The following is a 20,265-nucleotide window of genomic DNA, read 5'->3' as shown; positions in this document are numbered from 1 at the left end:
TTTATTTTTTCCGGACGGTTCCAGGAACGCGATGTCAAGAGAGACTCAAGCAGCCGGCAGTCGGCCGGGCTCTTTCATGTGGTGACTCGATGAAGAAGACTGTCTTCCACTCCCTCTACTACAATTGCAACCCCCTATCGACTTCACCCCAATCCTCATAACATTGTTTTCAACAACCTGTTTTCCTGTTCAGGTCCCGAAATTGTAATGCAATACTTGCATATTTAACCGTCTTTTTTTAATCATCATCATTAGTCAACGAACCTAAGATTGGTCTCTTCATTACTCTCTCCCATCCACTAGCCTTTTCATAGCGACGTATTTTTTCTATTTTACAACCTTCATAACCTGACCTGCGTAACTCATTCCGGGCCGTCCCTTACCCTTCTTTCCTTCCACTTTCCTTATCTTTCAATGCATTAGGATCTTTTCACTAAATTAGAAATAGTCGAAAGCGTAGCAATGAATGTAAACTTAGAGCTAACCCCTATTATTTCCAACACATTTTTTTTATGAGAAGAGCATAAACAAAATGAAATACAAGAACCACAGATCCTTTTAACAAAACTCAAATTACCTAAAATATTATCGCGGTAAGTAAGTTCAGTTCGGCAACGTATTGTTTTAATATCTGAGCAAAGATCTAAAGCAGAACATCCGCGTTTAGCAAACTTTGAACCAGAAACCCCTTTATAAGCAGTTCCAGCCCTGCCCATCAAATAAACTCGCTCCTGCATTCACCTGGCTTTGAACCTGAGGCCATTCGATACGAAGTTCAGACCCCACTTATCAAATACACACTTTCCAAACACACCGAAGTTTTGGGTAACGATTTATAATTTTTACATAATAAGTAATTATGGTAATCCATTCGAAGACCACTTCGAATAATAATTGTGAAAACTTTGATCCCTGATATTTTTTTCTCCTCTTAACAATGATATATACTGTACAGTCCTCTTTGCTGCTTCACCAGGACCACAGGTTAAGAACCTATAGCAAAACATCCGCATTCACCCGACTTTAAAATAGATACCCTTGGATACGTCATCTAGACCCTACTCATTAAATAAACACCTTCCCGCCGCATCGAAGATTTGAGTAACGATCAATAATTATTACACTATGGGTAATTATTGTAATCCATCCTAAGACGGCTTCGAATAATAATAATAACAATAAGGAGTAAATTTTCAGGAATCCAATTTTTCAAAATTACTTCGAAAACTTGCATTCCTGTATTTTTTCTCGTCTTAACAATGATAAGCAGTCCTCTATGTGGCTTCAACCGAACCACAGGTTGAGGAGGAATATAAAGAGTCTTGGAAGGTTCGAGTTGTTCGCAGCCTTCTCCCCTACTACCCCCTGCAGTCCTTTCCAACGTTCGCCTTTGCTCCGGCAATGAGCTGCGGTCGGTCACGGGAAAATGAGGCGTGCGAGCAGCGAAGCCGAGAGACGAGGGCACACACGCAGAGAGAAGGAGAGGAAAGGTTGAAGGATACTACGTGGCCGGCATAAGACGACGCAATCCTGCTGCGGGTATACAACCTCCGACGCACATCGCCGAGAGAAAACCAAATGAAGGGCTGGGATCAATCGCAAGGAGCGTATGCAGTCATCGAGGGATGAAGTGCAAGGTTCTCCCCCATTTTAAAGCCTATTAATTAGCGATAAATTTCGAAACGTGAGAGCTGCCTGGCTCCAAATATGGTCATTAAGCGCTATTGAGTTTTAAAAAAACACACCTAGCTATAAAAATAGTCATTACACATCAATTTGAAGAAAATTGTTTATTATTAACGATTTATTGAACTTTTTTAACAATTAAAGTAATCTCCCATAAAGTTTAGCAAAAAATCACCCGTAATTATCCTGTTCTCATACAAATTAACAATTTGTATCACTCAAAGTTGAGATTATAAGTGGAATCGTCGATGTTGGTGGTAATGTCGGTCTTCGCCTCCTAATAAAGGTCAAAGACTTTTAAGACTTAACTTGCTTGGAAAAATGTAATTGTATGCTAATACCAAGGAATAGATTTGGTTTTAAATTTTAGAGGGTTAACTCCACCTTACTGCCGCAAGAAAATCCGCATATTGCCGGCTTTGGTGGCGGCGTAGTAAAGCTCTCGTCTACCATACAAGAGGTTGCGGGTTCGAGTCCTCCCAGGGTAGGTCGCCCCTATGCAGTGGATGGATGATCGTGCAAGTGTAATTGTTAAACTTATTGAAGACTCTAATATCCAATAAATGCTAAAATAGCCAATATGTGCTGTATTCGGTAGTATGGGAATAGATAAAACAAAGTTCCCAGCGAAAACAAAGCACAGGCATGATCGACCTGTTAATATTGGCACGCTGCCTTTAGACGCGGAACCGTTTGCGATGCACTATGGGAGTAAACATTGGGATGAGGAAAAGGTGAACGAAAGAAGTCCACGTTGGGTGAAAAAAGAAGGTTGGCATCGTTGTGGGAGGATATGCGGGGTCGGCGGCAGGAGCTGCTTCCCACCCACACTCCCCCTTCGGCATCTCATGAATATTTCATAGCGAAACCTCCCTCTCAAAAGGGGGGGAGCTCGACCCCCACCAGAGCAACCTGCCGCGCAAGAGGGCGCATGCGCGCGAACCCGCCCACGGCCCCTATGCACACACCACAAAAGGAGGCAGGGAGACCTGTCAAATGGGTTGGCGGGAGAAGCGTAGAAAGAGGTTCCTGGCGGCATTAGACGGTCCCACATTTTACGCCGCGGCCCCCGCCAGCCATGATCTACGGGCAGCCACGCAGCGAGAGCGGGAGGGAGTAAAGGTTATCGCGGGTTTATTAATGGGCACCCAGCCTCCTGTGGGTCGGGAGTCTCCCCGTTGCATCCGTCTGTGAGCGAGGTGCCCTATGACTCTCGGAGGTGCTAGCCGTGATATTGCCTTTTGAGTTACGCGGCATCAAGCTCTGGCGAGAAGAAGCACCGTTCTTCTTCCTAGGGCAAACTTTAGTCGCATGGAGCAAGGTTCCTAACCTTTCTGTCAATTTATATCCCCATGCAGTGGCGGATACAGAGAGGGGCTATCTCCTCCCGGGGTATCCAATTTACGCTAGATAAAATGGTAATTCTGTAAAATTACTAAAAATGCACATAAATTAGTGTTTTAAAAACTTAATTCCTCGGAAAATTACTAACGAGGTAACCTTAAAAGGTGCTACAAGCCTAGTAACCTTCCGGACCCCCACTTTTGCTGGAAGGTTAACCCCCAGGAGCCCCACCTACCACCCCCTCGTCCCTATCCTGGATCAGCTAATATACCTCTATACATATACATTGCAGAAACGTGGTGCTTCGGCGAGTTAAGATGTGGCTCAATAAAAGAGTGCGTAATGCAAAAGTTAAAAAAAAACACAAAATTCTAAGCATTGTGACTTTTAAAGTTAGGAGTCAATACTGAGTTTTTCTGGTCACTTTCTACTCAAAGCAAGCAAAGAACCTCATAGTCCTGTTAGGAGAAAGATAATCATGAAAGAGTAATATTATTCAGGGGTGGTAAACGCATAATTACAATGAAGTGAAGGTGGACATGAGGTTTTTCAATTCTAAACCCTCACTAGAACTTATCATCAATACTCCCACAATTTTGACAGATACAATTATATATCAAATACAGTTTCGTGGCATGATCATGCATCGTTCAACATTAATGTAGGTTTAACCTGAAAAAGGTATCCAATTAAGTTTCATGATCGTTCCTTCTACAGAAATCCACATAGGTGTCTATCGTTTAAGGTAGACTTCAAGGCATAAACAAAGTTATATCTAAAGGCCTACAGAATATCTAGCGTTGAGTTTTTTTTCCTAAAATAATACTTTTGTTACACATTCCTCATCAAGTTTAATTACCTCAGGTAATGCATACCAATTCTCACCCTTAAGGAAATAAAATAGGACTCCTTAGAAATAATATTAATATCAACCTAGACGTATGTATCCACAATAAGCATTCCCCGGGGTTAGGAGAGGGGCTACTTCCGAATCTTCAAACCCACCACCAACTTATGGAGTAACGAATGAGACGCGAGCCCTCAGCGGGAATTAAGGAGCGATGGCTCGGAAGCACGCGGCCCGGGAAGTTCTTCTTGACTACCCGACAAGACGGTCCGCCCCCTTCGTTGGCCATAGGAAATGAGATCACATCGACGCTCCAATTCACATCAAGCCTTATCCTTATCAAGCATTTGACCCTCCTCTAGAGCAGCAGAGGGAAAGAATATCCTTAGTCAATTCCCGTTGGGTTCCCATATTACTCCTTCAGGAGTTTCCGTAGTAAAACAGATCGTGCGCGGATTCATACTTTTCCGTATAAAAAAATTTACACTGAATTTCCACAGGAATTAGCAAATTACAGTGCAATTACCTCATAGGGTCATGACATTTTCACATTGCCTACTTTAAAAAATAGTTTTCTCTTCGAGGAATATTACACTAATTGTAAGTTATACATGATGAGGATAAATATAATATTTACTTATTGTTAGAGGTGACAGCATCAGATAACATAATGAACACCTGGGTCCACTACTATCCTTTCATCCCACAGATATATAATTATTATTTAATCACCGACATATTTGCATACTTTTAGGCTTTCATTAAGTTTTCGGGCAACTAAGGCATGTCATCTTGGAATACAGCGTATTCCAGGCTATTGAAAAAATAGCTATACTTACGATGAAAAATATTCTTAGTTAGAAATTTATCTGCAAATGGAAAAGAATTTTCCGAAAAGCTCATCAATGAGCTAGACCTCACGTCCAAGGCAAAACCTTACTACCGTGAAGTATTAAGCTATGAAGATTCGACTTATAAATCGCAACCAAAAGCAAGAATTTGGAGTAAATAACGCCTCAGTAGTTCCTAAAGGCCAAACTGTAGAAAAAGTAAGTTATCATTTTATTAATTTTTCATTTACACTCAATTGTGTTTATAGAAACATAAGTGCATATTCAGGTAAGGACACTTCAAATTGTAGAGTGAGTTCCATAAGAAATCAAACCTGAATAGCATAATAATAACTTAAAATGCACATAATCTACTAGATAAGCTATAATTATATGTTCTTTACGTACGTAAAATAACTGCACAGCTATCAGAGAAATCGATACTTTTTAAATGAGACGAAAAATTTTGTGAATTAGTATTTGAATTGACTCACGTAGCCGCGTTGAAATCCACTTGAAAGAGAATGCAAAAGCATAAATCGTGAGGAGAGTGAAAGTTCACCGGAGCCGGAGGAGATGTCACAGACGGCAAGTCAAAAGCTTCGTGATTTATCGTGATTCCGGCGGGTAATGCCGCGGACTCACGCCATGGGCGTGCGCTGCACGGGAGAAATGTTTTCGCGCCTGTACACGCATGTTTTCGTCTCCCCCAAACGCCGTCACTTGGCCAAACCCCGCCGTCCCTCGAGGCAACCCATGGGAAATTGATGGCGTAGGGGGCGCGAGCAAAACCCCTTCCATAAGAGGGAGGAATGAAACGCAACGGTTGACCGCTCGCGAAGTCTACCCTATCGACCCATGGTTATGGCTCCGCTTCCTTCAGAAGACTAACGAGAGGAAACGATTGCAGTGTATTAAGACACTGCACACCACAGTGAAATGGATATTGGTAAGAACCAGCAAAAATAGGCAACCTATCGATATCTCCACTGCAAAAGCGCTCAACAATCATCCCTCGTTCAGATTACGATTGTTCCAGCAATCGTTGGAATTATCGTGCATTCACACGACGATGGTTAAAACCTAAACTTAGTACATGCATTTACACGGCTAATTTGGCCAACTATCGTTGGCACGATCACTCAGACAATCGTAATGTGAACGAGGCATCACCCACCGAATCAAATCCGCTCATTTAGGAGACCGGCAATTCGCATACGCTCAGCTGGCAGTAGTCAGAGCATAAACGCTCACCTACAAAGTTTGGAGGATTGGAGGTGAGCGTATATATTTACTTCGGCTACTGCCAACTGATCGCATTTGTGTTGCTAGGCTACTAGATGAGCGGATTTGATTTGGTTGGCGATTGTTGGGCGCTTGTGCAGTGGAGGTAGCGATATGTACGTAGGTATTCCAATCATCACTTTGGCTGAAGACCTAAAAATGAGGAAACTCGCCATTTTATACGCTGAAAGGTAAAGAGACAGTTCTTAATTTGAGGTGATAAATTTATCACAAAAAAATGATATCATGATAAAGATAAAGCGGTTGTTTTATTTTCACAGATTTTATTTCTAAACCGAACTAGGCTTCATTATTAATGTATGACATGTTAATGGCAAAGATACCTAGAAAATGACAGAGTATACTGTCGAAACCTATGTCGGTTATGAAATAAAATCGGTGGAAATTAAAAAACTGTTTTATGTCTATCATGATATCGATTCTGGATTTCCACAGGGTATTACCATGAAAATCAATTGCTACAAAAAGACTTAAAAGGGTATGGATTGTTTTCAGGAGGATTTTTATCAAAGTAAACCAAAGCGCATTCATTATGTTCACCGTCTCCACAAAAGTCAGGCTTCAGAAACACGGCACAAAAGATAAACAACTCGCTACCTTGGTTTGACAAGGTTCTAACCGACATTTTTGCAAAATTTGGTGTTTTCACTCAAGATAACTAAGTTTATGTTTCTCTATGTGTTCACCGGTTTTTATTCCTCTATGTAAAATAATAACAGATTTAGAACAGTGACAAAGTTCCAACTGCAAGGAGAAAAAACTAATATTTGGTGTGACAAGGTTCTTACTGCATTTTACTTATTTTATTACTCATATAAACATGTAAAAAAATAAAATAAATAGCATATTTTCTTAAAGTAATAATTACAAGTGTATCTAGTGGATCACTAGTGTATGTGCCAAAAATCAAAAGTAAATTCCTATTAATAATAGAAAAAGAGCAGTTTAAAACTTTGACAAGGTTTTTCTCAAAACCAGCTGAAGGTCAGTTAGAACCTTGTCAAACCAAGGTAGCAAACTGTTCATCTTGAGGAAGTCCTTAGGGAAAATAAGCATTAACAACGGACATTACGAATTGCAAGGGAATGACGGAAATTGGCCCTTTGCTAGGGAATAATATCCGCACGAATATTACAAAAGAAGGCCCTCAAGACGGTCTCTAAATGTGTTGTCTACCACCGCGCATTTAAATGGATTTACTTAAGTCGTCAATCGCGTAACTGACGGGCAAAGTGATCCCAGTTTCACGGGTAAATAAGGTATATTTAAAGGTTTTAATAAAAATTAATAAACATGATGATGTGATCTACCAAATTTATAACTTTTCAATGCCATTCCTCGCAATAACAAACGTCATCCTGCAAAATAGTGAAAAAAGTGGATCGCATTGCACTCATTACCACGCTGCAGATGTTTTTGAATGCCGATTAAAATTCGACCGAAGTCCACTATGTCACGCATTAATAGGTTTAATTTCCTATTATAACCTCAGTACTTCTCTAGGTACATCAGGAAATGTGAAATAAGGGAGATATTTTTCCAAACAAATGGTTTTTGGAATTCGATTTTGGAAAAAGAGGCATAACTAGGTGTGTTAACCGAAATTCATGCATATGGCTATGTGATCTATCAATTTTTCAACGCCATTCCATCCAAATACAAACATTTTAATGGAAAATATTGGTAAAAAGAGGGTGGCATTGCGCTAACACATTTTGCCCCGGACATTTTTGAAAACCGATTAAAATGCGACCGAAGTGGCAACAGAAATCAGCCATCTAGGTGATAGAATTTGGCCTCATCTATGCAGTTCCCTTGGAGATCCGTTACGGAAATTTCAGGACACGCAGAAAGACAAGTTCCCTCGCTTGGCATACCATTCGGCTTGCGTCGGCCTTTGAAAGTGGGCGGGTCAGGTGGAAAATGAGGGTAGGGGAGAGGAAGAAGACTAATTGTCCCTGGCCCGGGTGCTGACTCAAATCGCCGCAGCTGACGACCAATCCCGCACCGGAGAGAGATCTATGCTCGCGATTGTGGCGCCTAGAAGCGACCACTTCCGACACCATCACCATCGGAGCCGTGTTGCGTGAATCAAGATTAAGGCTAGGCGCGTGGGGTGTGGGAGGAAAGTAAATACGAGAGGAGGTGGGGGAGGGGGAAGCGGTGGTCTGCGGTGCGAATGAAGGTGGTGGATTTGCTGATGCGTTGGCTCTCGAGTGGACTGTGGGAGTTTTTCGCGACACGCTGTTCCTTCCGCGCCGACGAGCGTGACCCCCTGTAAAACAAGCAGGCGTACCTCAAGGATGCCGTCCTGGGCCGCCACTCTATCATTCTCGGTTCACTCCCCTAAAACCCCCCCGCGTGCTCACGCTTAACCAACCCTTCTCTCTCTCGACTCTACCCGACCACCCGTATCACGTTTCAACCATCCCCACTCGAGCATGTTCCCCTCGAAGAAGAATTCGAACTCGACACTAGCGCATATCCAGTACAAAATGCGTAAAAGGCCGTCTTCCTCATTTTTTGAGTGCTATTATGAATTCAAGAGGGAAGTGCATGAAGGAAGGGGAGGCTGCCAGAACGCTTCTTGACCCATTATCTCCCGGTGATCTCAAATGAGATCACCGGGAGATAATGGTTAACAATTAACAAAGTTCCGGTGAAAGCTTGCACATCGATTAACCCCTTGCGCTGTAATGACGAGTCTAGCTCGTCATGAACTTTCGACTCTATACCGCGCAATGACGAGTGTATCTCGTCATTGGATTTTAATATTTTTAGCCCTACTTAGAGGAACATTATAATTATTTTGAAAACTTTAAAATTTTAAAACACACATAGTATAAATAAGTAATTCGTATTTCATGAAACATGATGCATTGGAAGGATTAAAATGATTTTATTCGAGTAGCGATAGCAGTGTTCTCCATGTTTAATAATCACATTTTATTTCACAATTCTACATCTATTACAAATTACAAAACATCATTTCATTACCTACCATTTAAAAGTGAACCACAGAACAAATAAATACACTGCTTTTCTCGCCCACACACACGGCGAACCTCAATTGAAACTGTAAACACAGATAATCCTTGACCTAGAATGGTGGAATTGGATACCTTGATCGTTATCACTATTTCCTCCTGGTAATCGCAATTGTTCGCCTTCTCACTACTGTCAGCTTTCGTGGACACTATACAAGTATGAGTTGCGGTTCCACATTTAGTTTTAAAACCTCAAATCATAAAGCAGGATAACAAAATGTGTCACGAGCTTTCCAGTACTCCAAGGAAATGAAAGTGGATGCAGGTTTTTTTTATGAATATCGCTGGATACAATCACAATCCATAAATAACAGCGTTTTCAAGAGGACAACACGATTTTATAAAAGTTGTAGAAGAAATACATTGTTGAATAGAACAAAAAATATGTAATAAGTATAAGTAAGAACGGCTCTAATTCCTATTCTAATTTCCCTAAGTGTTGGAAGTGCAACAAATAGATCTGATAAAGCCTCCAGGCATTACTAATAAAAAATCAGCTTATAAGATTGAAGATAAAAAAATAAAAAATGAACAGGTGAGTATAAAATTAAATATCTAGTGAAACTTCTTGCGGAATGAAATGAAAATCAATTAAAAAGGAAGAGCAAAAACTTTGGAGATGATAATTATCGAGGATTGCAAAAGGCATTAAAAAGACAAAAATACACGGAAAGACAGGCCAAAAAACGACCTCTAGGCTGCCAGTCAAAAGAAAATCAAGTCATAAAAGCTCACTATTCCTTACGTTAAAGACTTCTCCACTTTCAGTAGCTTATAGCACATATTCTTCTATTCATGAACTAAATGCTTCGTACCTGCTAACTGATTACTAAACCATTGCCATTAGATTAGCTCAATAAAGATCATATGGTGGTTTAGTCCATGAATAAGGAATTCATAATTTGGGATACTTTTAATCTTACATTTTAGAATTCAACCTCTAATGGATACCAAATGTATTTTTCCTGGCATCTCCAATTACGTGAAGTCGTCAGCAACGGTACTAAATCATACTTAGTTTAAGCGAAGATGGACTAACTACTAGATGTTGGGCAACAGGATATACTAAATACTTGGGCAAGAAAAGCATGAGTACTCAGGTACTCAGTACTCAGGTACTCAGCACTCATGTACTCAGCACTCAGGCACTCATGCTTTTCTTGCCCAAGGAAACGAAAAATGAATACTCAACTTATATTTAAATGTGAAGTACGCTTCTTTCACCCAGCATGAAAATGAAAAGGTCACGACGTTTTCAGCAAAGCGATTGAACATAAAGCACACCAGCTTTTTCTGGAGTTAAACGTTTCCATGGATTGTGCACTCGCAAAAAAATTAGCAAATCAATCACCTCTGCGCTTGGGGAGGCGGAAGCCGCTTTCGCCGGCGAGAAAATTAAATACGAGCGTCTCCCCCCAGCGGGGTGTCAGGGGAAGAAGTTAAGTAAATTATACGTGCAACGGGGCGACAACGGGGCGTTACCATGGTGACGGCGAATAATGAGGTGGAGGCAGTCTTTCTGAGCAAGTAGGATAAGAAGAAAGGTTACGAGCGCGCCTAAGCACTGACGCTGGGGCACCCATACAACGCCCCAGACAATGGGAGGAGCCATGGAGAAGGACGGGAGTCAAATGCGGAGGTGGTGGTTGGAGGAAGAGAATTGAATGGGGCACTCGAGGGGAGCAATAGATAGCGCCGAATGCATTTGCATTAATGCGCGCCATCTCCAGGCCCTGAGCCCCCATTGTCACAAAGCCACCAACTCATGTACGCCGCCCTCGACACAATGTGGGTTTCAACGCACCTCTTCTCCGGCAGTTCCACATTTTAAACGAGGCTGACAGAAGATAGCTATAGGGGTGACGAATAGAGTTCACAGTTCCACGCCGTATCTATAATGATGACGCCGAATGAGGCTGTGAACTGAGTATTTATAAATGGGAATACACACATGGCCTGGAGAAATGCCCAAAATGAGGATAAGTACTGAAGACTTCATGAAATTTATCAATAAAAAGTATTCTTTTAGGTGTTGGATATACACTGACTATAGTAAGATTTTATTTGATGTAAGTACTGAGTACTTATTCCTGTCTCTCGACCTCTATTTTTAACGCTGATTAGTGTCTTGGAACGTGGGTGTTGAAAATTTTAAATGCATAAATATATTTTAACATTTAAATACTTCAAGACCAACACTCCCAGACATAATCAACGTTAATTGATATAGATACTAAGGTAGTGATCATGATGAACCTCAGCAGTTGGAAGTATTTAATAAAAACGCGTAACAGTTATCAGAAAAGAATTTGGACCATTTTCATCTCAAATATATCGCAGATTGCCTTCAAAGGAAAGTTTTTCCCATTAAAAATGAATGTCTTAATGCTAAGACATTCGCTCCACTGAAAATATCTACCCAATCATGCAACCCAAAGTACGTCCTTCTCACCGCTACACTTACGGGCCCGTTGCGTCATGAATAATTGTGCGTAAATGAATACGGGCTTTTTACCTTATATCATGCATTCACTAGTATTTTAAATCGCTACCAATCTAATTATTCGTCGCGGTCTGGAAAAAAAAGGTAGAGCCATCCGTTAAAGTGGAGGCGCAATCAACTCGTTCCCATATCGACATAAAGGGCGTCATTAAAAGAATTCAAGATTGCAGACAGCTATTTCAGGAGGAAACATTCAAAAGCGCACAAACCAGTTATTATAGAGGTATTAACGCAGCCCACCTGCCACGACGATAACAAACGTTAATCCGAGATAATGCGGATTCGACTGGAATGGTGACAATCGTGTTTTCACAACGATTGCATACACCTGACTCAACAAGCGGCTCATAAATATTCTGATGACCCTTATAATTTGACACACGGTCACCTATCTATCATAGCATTATCATACACGCCATTTTTTATTCCTTTGAGAGTAAATTATATTACAAACAAGAAATTATAAGTGGTTCGATATTATTTCCATCCTGTTAATGCACCGAGTATATGATGAGAGAAAAGATAAGACGAAGAAGAGTGGCAAATGAGGGCAGAGCCACTATGAAGGAAGAGGCATTTAGTGCTATCATCCCATCATGATTTTTTTAATGCTTATAACACAATTAACAGTTCCAGTAGATATAATGCAAATTTCACGGAAACGCCGTGAAGTGGAACCGCAAATTGTACTTGGAGATACCAGGTGCAAAAATCGTGAACATCATAATGATATAGAGGTAATTTATACTCATTGTCAGTGGAAGACAGTTTTATGTATGAAGGTTCGATAAGTAGATTTGGGAATTCATAACACTGCATAATTTAAACGATGTCAGTGTAGATATCATACCTTTTATTACAAAATCAGAGCTATCCACTTAAAAATACATTTTTACAAAGAATTCCGAAGAAATAACCTAATAAAATCATGGTTATCAGAAATATCGAGGTCGACTGACTACTAGAGCAGGGAACTCTATTCGCTTGAAGATTTATCTCCGTTGGCGGCTATACTATATTGTACTTACAACGACCACTAAAGGTTTAGCCAGAGACTCAAGGACAATATTTTTCAAGATGAAAATGTATATGAAAGTTTATTCATAATGAAAGATTTAAAAACGTTTCAAGCATTATGAAGCAATAAGCTTCGAAGACTATAAAGAAAAGGCTAATTTTCGGTTCTTCCAGGAGGCTTGAAGAAAACATTAACATCCTCAATTACTAATGCCCGTAAGTTTCTGCAGCATACCCGATAGCTGACTGCATGGTTGGGGGACCTTCATCAGGTGCCCAGGCACATAGACCTTTCTTGATACATTGTGCATACCCCATGCTCACCCAGCCTGCCACTTGCAGCAGACTAGGCACCACGAGAAGATACGATTGGACAACCATAGTTCGATCTGATCATTGGTTCGATCATCCGAAACTACATTTAAATGATAAAACATTAGTGGTCTTAGAGACACTCACCTGTGGTCTCTGAGATGGTCCTGCCTCCGGAAGGCCTTTCCACAGATGTCGCACGAGTAGGGCCGCTCGTCCGTGTGGGTCCTCTCGTGGATCAACAAGTTGTACGACTTGGTGAACTGGCGCTGGCAGAAGCGACAGATGAACTGCTTCTTGGGACGCGACGCTCGTCCCGGGCCTCGGAGCAGGCGCCGGTCGAGTGAGGACGGGCCGGGTGCGGAGCCGGGGAAGTTGACGCCGCTCCCCGCACCCGCCACGGCAGCGGCTGCGGCGGCCGCTGCAGCCGCCAGTCCCGGTGGGAACGGGAAGGGATGATGGAAAACCCCGCCGCCACTGCCGCCTCCAGAGCTTCCCGGAGCGCCGGTCACTTTGGAGGGCAGAGCGTAGACCTGTGCTGGGGGTGGCGGGGGAGGTGGGCCCATCGGGAGCCCCTCGACCATCATGCCCGGCGGTGGAGGGCCCCGTGAGGGCATGAGCATAGCGGCGGCCGCGACGGCGGCCTCTCTCAGGGCCAGCTCCTTCCGCTTGTCAGCCATTAAGGACATGAAGTCAAAGCTGGGTCTCCGTGGTGTCTCGGAGTCACCTGATGGATTGAAGACATAGATTGGTGATTTCAACGCCCAATTAAAAAAGCAATATCTGAAAATAATCTAAAAGTTCAAGGTGATTATTAACCTCCTCATTCCCGGGATAAATGCCGTTCCTTTTTTGTCTTTTTTTATTAATTGGATGTTAACAAGTAACATAAGCGATTTAGGTGCTTCTGTATGATGCTATTATCTGTCAGGAAGCATTTAACGACAATTGAATTGCAATAACGATATTTCACTTATTGTTAGTCAAGAACAATACGCCAGGACCTAGGAGGTTAAGCCTGAATGAAGCAATATTGCCTTCTCTTTCCCATCCCATTCTCTCCTATCACTTTCAACACTCCGCGCATATCCCTTCCTAACAGTGGCATGCTCCCTAGGTGTGTCTAGGGCCACCTCTCTATCTTTTAAACCGAATAAATTGCAAGAGTCTGATTGACCATAAGTAGTACATGGGTTTTTTCATTCACTGCTCAGCAAATACATTCCTTGACTGTTTTTAGGTGTACAGGAAAGGATTTTTCGAATATCGACACTAGTAGTCATTATTAAATTAAGAAGCGACACAATGCTACTAGAGTTTTAATTCTATAACTTCTACTGGAATCTGTGAGAAAATAAAAAGCGTGGTATAGAAATAACTTTCTGCTTTACTGAAATCTTTATTTGTCCCACACGGGAAAGTTCCATTTTTATCTAATTCCAGGAGAGTTTACAATACTAATATCATTAATTGCATTGCAAATTACACATTAATCATATCTTAAATTGTGTGAAAATTTTGATGTGGCAACCAATACATCATTTGGTTCTGTATATTTTACTCCCTTTTCCGCAAATACTATATGCTTATCGCAAACACATTCGTTATTATATCAATCATAGTTTAATTTTGATTCCCTGGCACCATGTATTTAATAAAATATTTATCAACAGCAAATAAAAGTAAAAAAATTAATGAATAAAACAAAGCATATTAACGGTGACAAAACCAGCATTCCGACTACCTGAGATCAGAATAAGATCGGTAAGGGGAAGCGGTAACTATGTTAAAGGACGGATTTGACATTGATGAGAGAATAAAATATATTCATCGAGGGCAATCGACTAACCTTTGGGAGATGCGGGTGGCCCGGACGCGGAGGAACCCCCGGAAGAGGTCGTCCCTGAAGAAGAGCTACCGGACCCGCCTCCCCCGGAGCCACCGGAAGGCGACTGCTGTGGTGGGGCGCCGGAGGACGAGTTTGCCAAGTATTCTGCAGCGGCGGCGGCCGAGAGGAGGTGATGGTGGGCCACGGCGTGGTGGTGGTGATGATGGTGGTGCAGGGCGGGGTGCCCCGGGTGCAGGTGGTGCGGATGGTGGTAGGGCGAGACGAGCGGGCCGCCACCCGGCCTCTGCTGCTGCTGTTGGTGCACGCGGGACGGGACCACGGGCACGAAGGCCGAGGACTCGCGGCCCGGACCCAGAAGGCCCAGCCCAGGTGCCTGAAGGTGGAAGGCGGCGGCCGCAGCGGCGGACACAGCCGTCGAGCCACCGCCAACCGAGCCACGCCTCGAAGGCGCCTCGCTCTCCGTCGGCATCTTGATCGACGCTGGGGCGGGTCACTGCGGGGATGTGCTCCTTTGAAGGGAGAGAAAAGGGACAAAGGTTAAAAAAGCAGTCACAGGATATGACTTGTATGTATATTTTTTATGTATGCATGCATATATTTCTTTTTTATTCATTTATACACAAATAAATTAAACGAATAGGAAAAAGAGGACAGGAACGCATAGAAAAATGGGACGAGTACAACGGCGCTGTTGTAGATGGAAAAATACAGAAATCGGATGGTAAAAATGCGGCCTGACTGGGATAATTTTTAGATCTTAATTAATATATTTATTTTTCTTACCAAGGGCTTCTTTTATCTTTTGAACGTAAAAGGTAATCTTCTCTGTCAATATACTCGTTCATCATTTTTTAAGTGTTGATTTTGATATTGCTTACGAAAGAAAGTGGCCCGTATAAAAATACCGTTTCTGGATCCGTCAGCTACTGCTTAAGCTTTTCTCGGCGAAAATTGATGGACAGAACCTTTCTTTAGCTATTTACACAGTACGGGCTTTAAGCGATGATAGCTGCTCTATATGGGTAATTATTGAATGGCACAATGAAACCACAGGTTTATATGTCTTGATAGCTCGCTACCCTTCTTTCTGTTATCCATTCATCGGGTCTGTAATTCTTCTGGTAAGGCGATCAAGTCGTCCTTTGTTTTTCATAATATTTCTCAGAATTTTACATTAACAATATAACAAGATATTGCAGCATCAACGAATAAATATCTTCTACGAAATGGGATTCGAAGTGAAAACATGACTTAAACGTCCAAAAAACAGTATCCCCTTGTCGTTTCAATGGGCAATTCGTATAAAAAATAAGAAACGTAGAGAAAAGCTGCAATGGCACAAAAACTATTACAAAAAAAGATGCTAGTGGTACTACTGTAAAATATACAACCTTGAGATCAAATCTTTTCCAACCTACAATAAATTTTACTCTTGTTAATTCCGTGAAGCAGCATGCAGTATTCGGAAAAAGTTTCCACTATAATGGGATGCGCACGTCCAGCTATTTGTGTCATTACCATCCACGACGGATCGTCTTCGGTCCGCAAAGTCATAAGGTGAAAGATCACCCACAATAACATGAATTATCTAAACTTTACGGCACGGCGTGGCCAAGCTGAAAGCCAGAAACACTAATGGGCGCCTCATAGCATGAATGGAAATCCGCGGAGGTCTCGCTATGATCAAATTACATCTCACTCTGCGGCATCTTTGAGGATAGTCACTTTCCAGGGAAGAGCAAGGAAATATTTTCATATAACGTCAAAAAATATGGATATTTTAGGATTATTCATATCGGATGTTAATTCTGCAATATTATGAGACATATGAGAGAACTTTTGACAATAAATTTCATGTCGCGAAATATGATAAGTTAAATCTGCATTTCAAGTCTTTCTTTGATAGCTCTCACATAAATTCAAAAATAAAATTGTTAAAAAATCAATGGGCGTTCACTAAAATTGTATCATGACTCCGCTCATGTTACATTACACGCACTCACTCTCGCGGTACATGAATTAAAATGTATGTGTACTATACAAAGTATTTTTTTCAACAGTGTGCAACACTATTAACCGTCTCAAAACTGTATCCATATGTAGGCCAAAATTAATAGTTGCCTATCAGGGTATTCGCCTTTGATTCAATACAAATAGTTATAGACAATTATTTCTATTTTAATAATACATACATTCTCTCAAGCTAATTGTTTTTGCTCGACGCCTCACCATACGCCTACTGAGGTATGTAGTAGACAGTAGGAAGATGTAGATAGTTATATTACTGATGATTTTTCTTCATGTAGTAAAGATATTGTTTCCTATCAACAATAACTTGAGAAATTCCAGAGACGCAAAGGAAATTCGCCTAATAAACCACAAAAATTTCTCAAAAATGAAATTTGCTATTATATCCTATTCTTCCACTTCGCTTTTCTGAGGGATAAAAACGGATCGTTACCATCGACCGAGAAACGATAAAAAAATATCATTTTCCCTGACGAGTGAGAAATAAACGCTTGGATTTTCCACTAGGAATGCCACGGCTCTGGGGAACTTGGGACAAGAACATTCCAGGTGATGTCTAATTTCCTTCGACTCTTTTCCCCTCTCATCAGCTCCGCCTGACTTCAAAACGAAAAATTCTCCTCCGAAAAAAAATTCAACCGGACGAAGGACGAAGAAAAAGAACGAAAAATGAAAAAAAAATATTAAACCATCCATCCTCCTCCTCGGCCTTGGCTTTCCTATTTCCTTCTAACGTCTGTGTGGGTGAACGTGGGCGAGGAAAAAATATTATTTGAGCTCCGAGGATGGAAATCGTAGGACCTACGTGGTGCACGTTTTTTCAAACCTTCTGTCAGACCATTGACCATCAAAATCGGGCATCGACATTGCGACGGTGGCATTCTATGTCCGCGGTAGGCATGGACATCTTAGGTCGATTAATAGCGTGAAATAAAGACAATGAAACCATACAACAACGACTGCAAACAACCACTGAACACCAAAGAATAGTGACAATCTAGAGGTCATTTTATCATTATTCAACTTTTAGATGCATAGATCAAATTGGAATTCAAAGATTTATTCCAGCTATCGTAAGTCCATTTCGGAGTAGTTCATTTCCTCATTTATTCGAGCTAAGTGTGATGTTTTTGGTGGCGAGGTAATACTGGGTTTCGACATAAAAGAAAAGGAGAATAGATTCTGTGATAAAAAAGAATAAGATGTCAGTGCTAGTAGTGCTAATAGTGCTAATAGTGCTAGTAGTGCTAGTGTAATAGTGCTGAGATCTACCGTAATATTTGGGATAGGAGAAAAATATCAACGCTAGGATACAAACTACATGTAACTCAAATATGACTATAAATTGAGCGGATTACAAATGGTAAAAACCCAGACATTAGTCGTTTCAAAAATGAAGACTTACTTATGCATTCACCACAAATTAATGTTTCGTTTCTATTAGGCAGACGAATATAAGATTCTGGAAAAGTTTAAAATTCATTCCATTCCATTAAAAAGTAATGGGCACTCTTTTTGTTGGCCAAAGCATCTAAATAAGAATTGTACCAGGAAAACCTATACGGAAAATTTGAATTTGATAGAAACTTTGAATTTCCTGATGATTTACGTAGTACAGAGGTTCCCTTATCTTGCGCATCCAATATTTTTTACGTATACTTGATTGGACCTACTCAAATTTAGTTGCGTAGAAATTTTCCAATCAAAATTTCCCTTGGTCACTGTCGTGTTCAATTGGGGGTCCAGAGCCATTTAAAAAGTGGGACGTGTATGAAAAAGGTTTTTTTCCCAACCAAGGTAGTTCATTTATTGAAAAAGGTCGATGATAGCATTTGTAATTATTAGAGTTGATAGATCTTCGTTAGCCCCATAAATTTGCATCATCATAATAGAAATGTCACTCATTTTTATATTCCTTAAACATGATATCCCAATAGTCATATAATCTACTTTGAGGAATATAATTAGAAATTCAGGCAACATGAATACGAAAATCGCTGATATTAATAATGGTGTGAAAAAATTTCGAAACGTGATGTCAATTTCATATCTCAATATGTTTACGTTTTCTCTGGAAAGGAAATTATAATTTTATTATAGCGGTAGATGTTAAACATTACTGAATCATGGCGTTTACAGGGCTTATTATATCCATTGTCCTGCTAAGATAAGTATTCATTTATGTTTCATCACTGATTATTTATTTTCTCATTCTAATATTCACATCACGCAAAATCGTAAAATTCCTAGCACCCAACTGAATAAATGGTTTTATAACGGTTCTTTAAGAAAGGTAATGCTTTCATACCATTAGAAAGTTCTATGATTTGCTTAAGGCAATGAATACACCACGAAGATTAACTGGCAAGCTCTTACTTGTAACGATCCGGAATATTTTTGAAATAATAGATTTTTTAAAGCACCCATAGAGGAAGTTGCGGTTCTTTTTTCAGTTAGAAAAAGTTGGCTATGAACCAAACTCATTCTATACTATACAAACCCATTCTATTCTACTCACATTCCCGAGATGATAAAGGTTAGAGTGCTTCACGATTGTTCATCAGCGAAAACATCATCTGGCTTCCCTTCCAATCGCATTTTCGATCATAATTCATGATCTTCATGAACCTATTCTGTGATTCAGAGAGCCCATGAAATCGCGGGAGAGATCACTCCATTCTAAGATTTTCAAGGTTTAATAAAATTCCACCACAATAACGTCATGTCGAGCTTTCTGGTCCAGATGTCTCAAGCAGGTATCTATTTCTCCCTCTTGAATTACGATCGTCTCGTATTCTCTGAGCTTCTAATCAGAAGCAGATGCAGGATATTGTCATCATTTTTTTATGATTATCATGAAAAATGCAACAATAAAAACAATAAGAAAGATTAATAAATTTTTCATGATAGGTATCTGAAATCGAAAGTTGGAAAAAATAATATGACCGAAAAATCAACAATATAAGTGATGTTCTATAATTCAACGAGCAATAATATCAGTTTCCGCCGAATTTACCATGAAAGCATGTCCTCCTTTTTTGTTAGTTGATTTGGATTTTATCGGCGTACATACATGTGTTTGTTGATTATAAATTACGCAGTTTAGTTAGCGCTGTAGGTACGGGAGAAACTCGAGATATTTTTCTGTGCCTCGTCATCCAAATGTCTAAGCCTTTAAGTTGTGGACGGAGTGGATTTCATTCCCCGTAAATTGAAAAACCCCAGACTTGGTTTGATTTTCTGTCTGCCAGAACTTGGCAATATCTTCAAGAGGATACAAATCGGTCTCACTCTGAATGTGCGATTCATGAAATGATGGCTTAGTATGGGGTGAGTTCTATCCTCACTGTCCAATCTTTCCTTTTCTTTGATACGCTGCGAGGGTAAATAAGATTTGATTTGATTCACTCCGGGAATGGTTTCGTCAATTATTGAACGAATTCAGCCCAGCCTTTTAAGCATATTCTACCTCGGTTGGTTTTTCTTGAAAGGCCATT

General features: G+C 40.7%; 1 protein-coding gene across 1 annotated transcript in view; it reads right to left on the bottom strand.

Moving 5' to 3' along the window:
* Positions 1-20,265, bottom strand: part of LOC124163504 (protein bowel-like) — a 134,811-nt gene that overhangs the window by 61,376 nt on the left and 53,170 nt on the right. The window contains exons 2-3 of the mRNA XM_046540456.1: positions 14,741-15,249; positions 13,039-13,618 (exon numbers count right to left, since the gene is read on the bottom strand). Coding sequence (XP_046396412.1) covers positions 13,039-13,618; positions 14,741-15,209 — 1,049 coding nt within the window. The 5' untranslated portion in view covers positions 15,210-15,249. The remainder of the gene's footprint in view (positions 1-13,038; positions 13,619-14,740; positions 15,250-20,265) is intronic.

The sequence above is a fragment of the Ischnura elegans genome, chromosome 8 (assembly GCF_921293095.1).
Source record: "Ischnura elegans chromosome 8, ioIscEleg1.1, whole genome shotgun sequence".
NCBI lineage: Eukaryota > Metazoa > Arthropoda > Insecta > Odonata > Coenagrionidae > Ischnura > Ischnura elegans.
The sequence above is the reverse complement of the archived record's forward strand: the minus strand, read 5'-3'. Positions and strand labels throughout refer to the sequence as shown.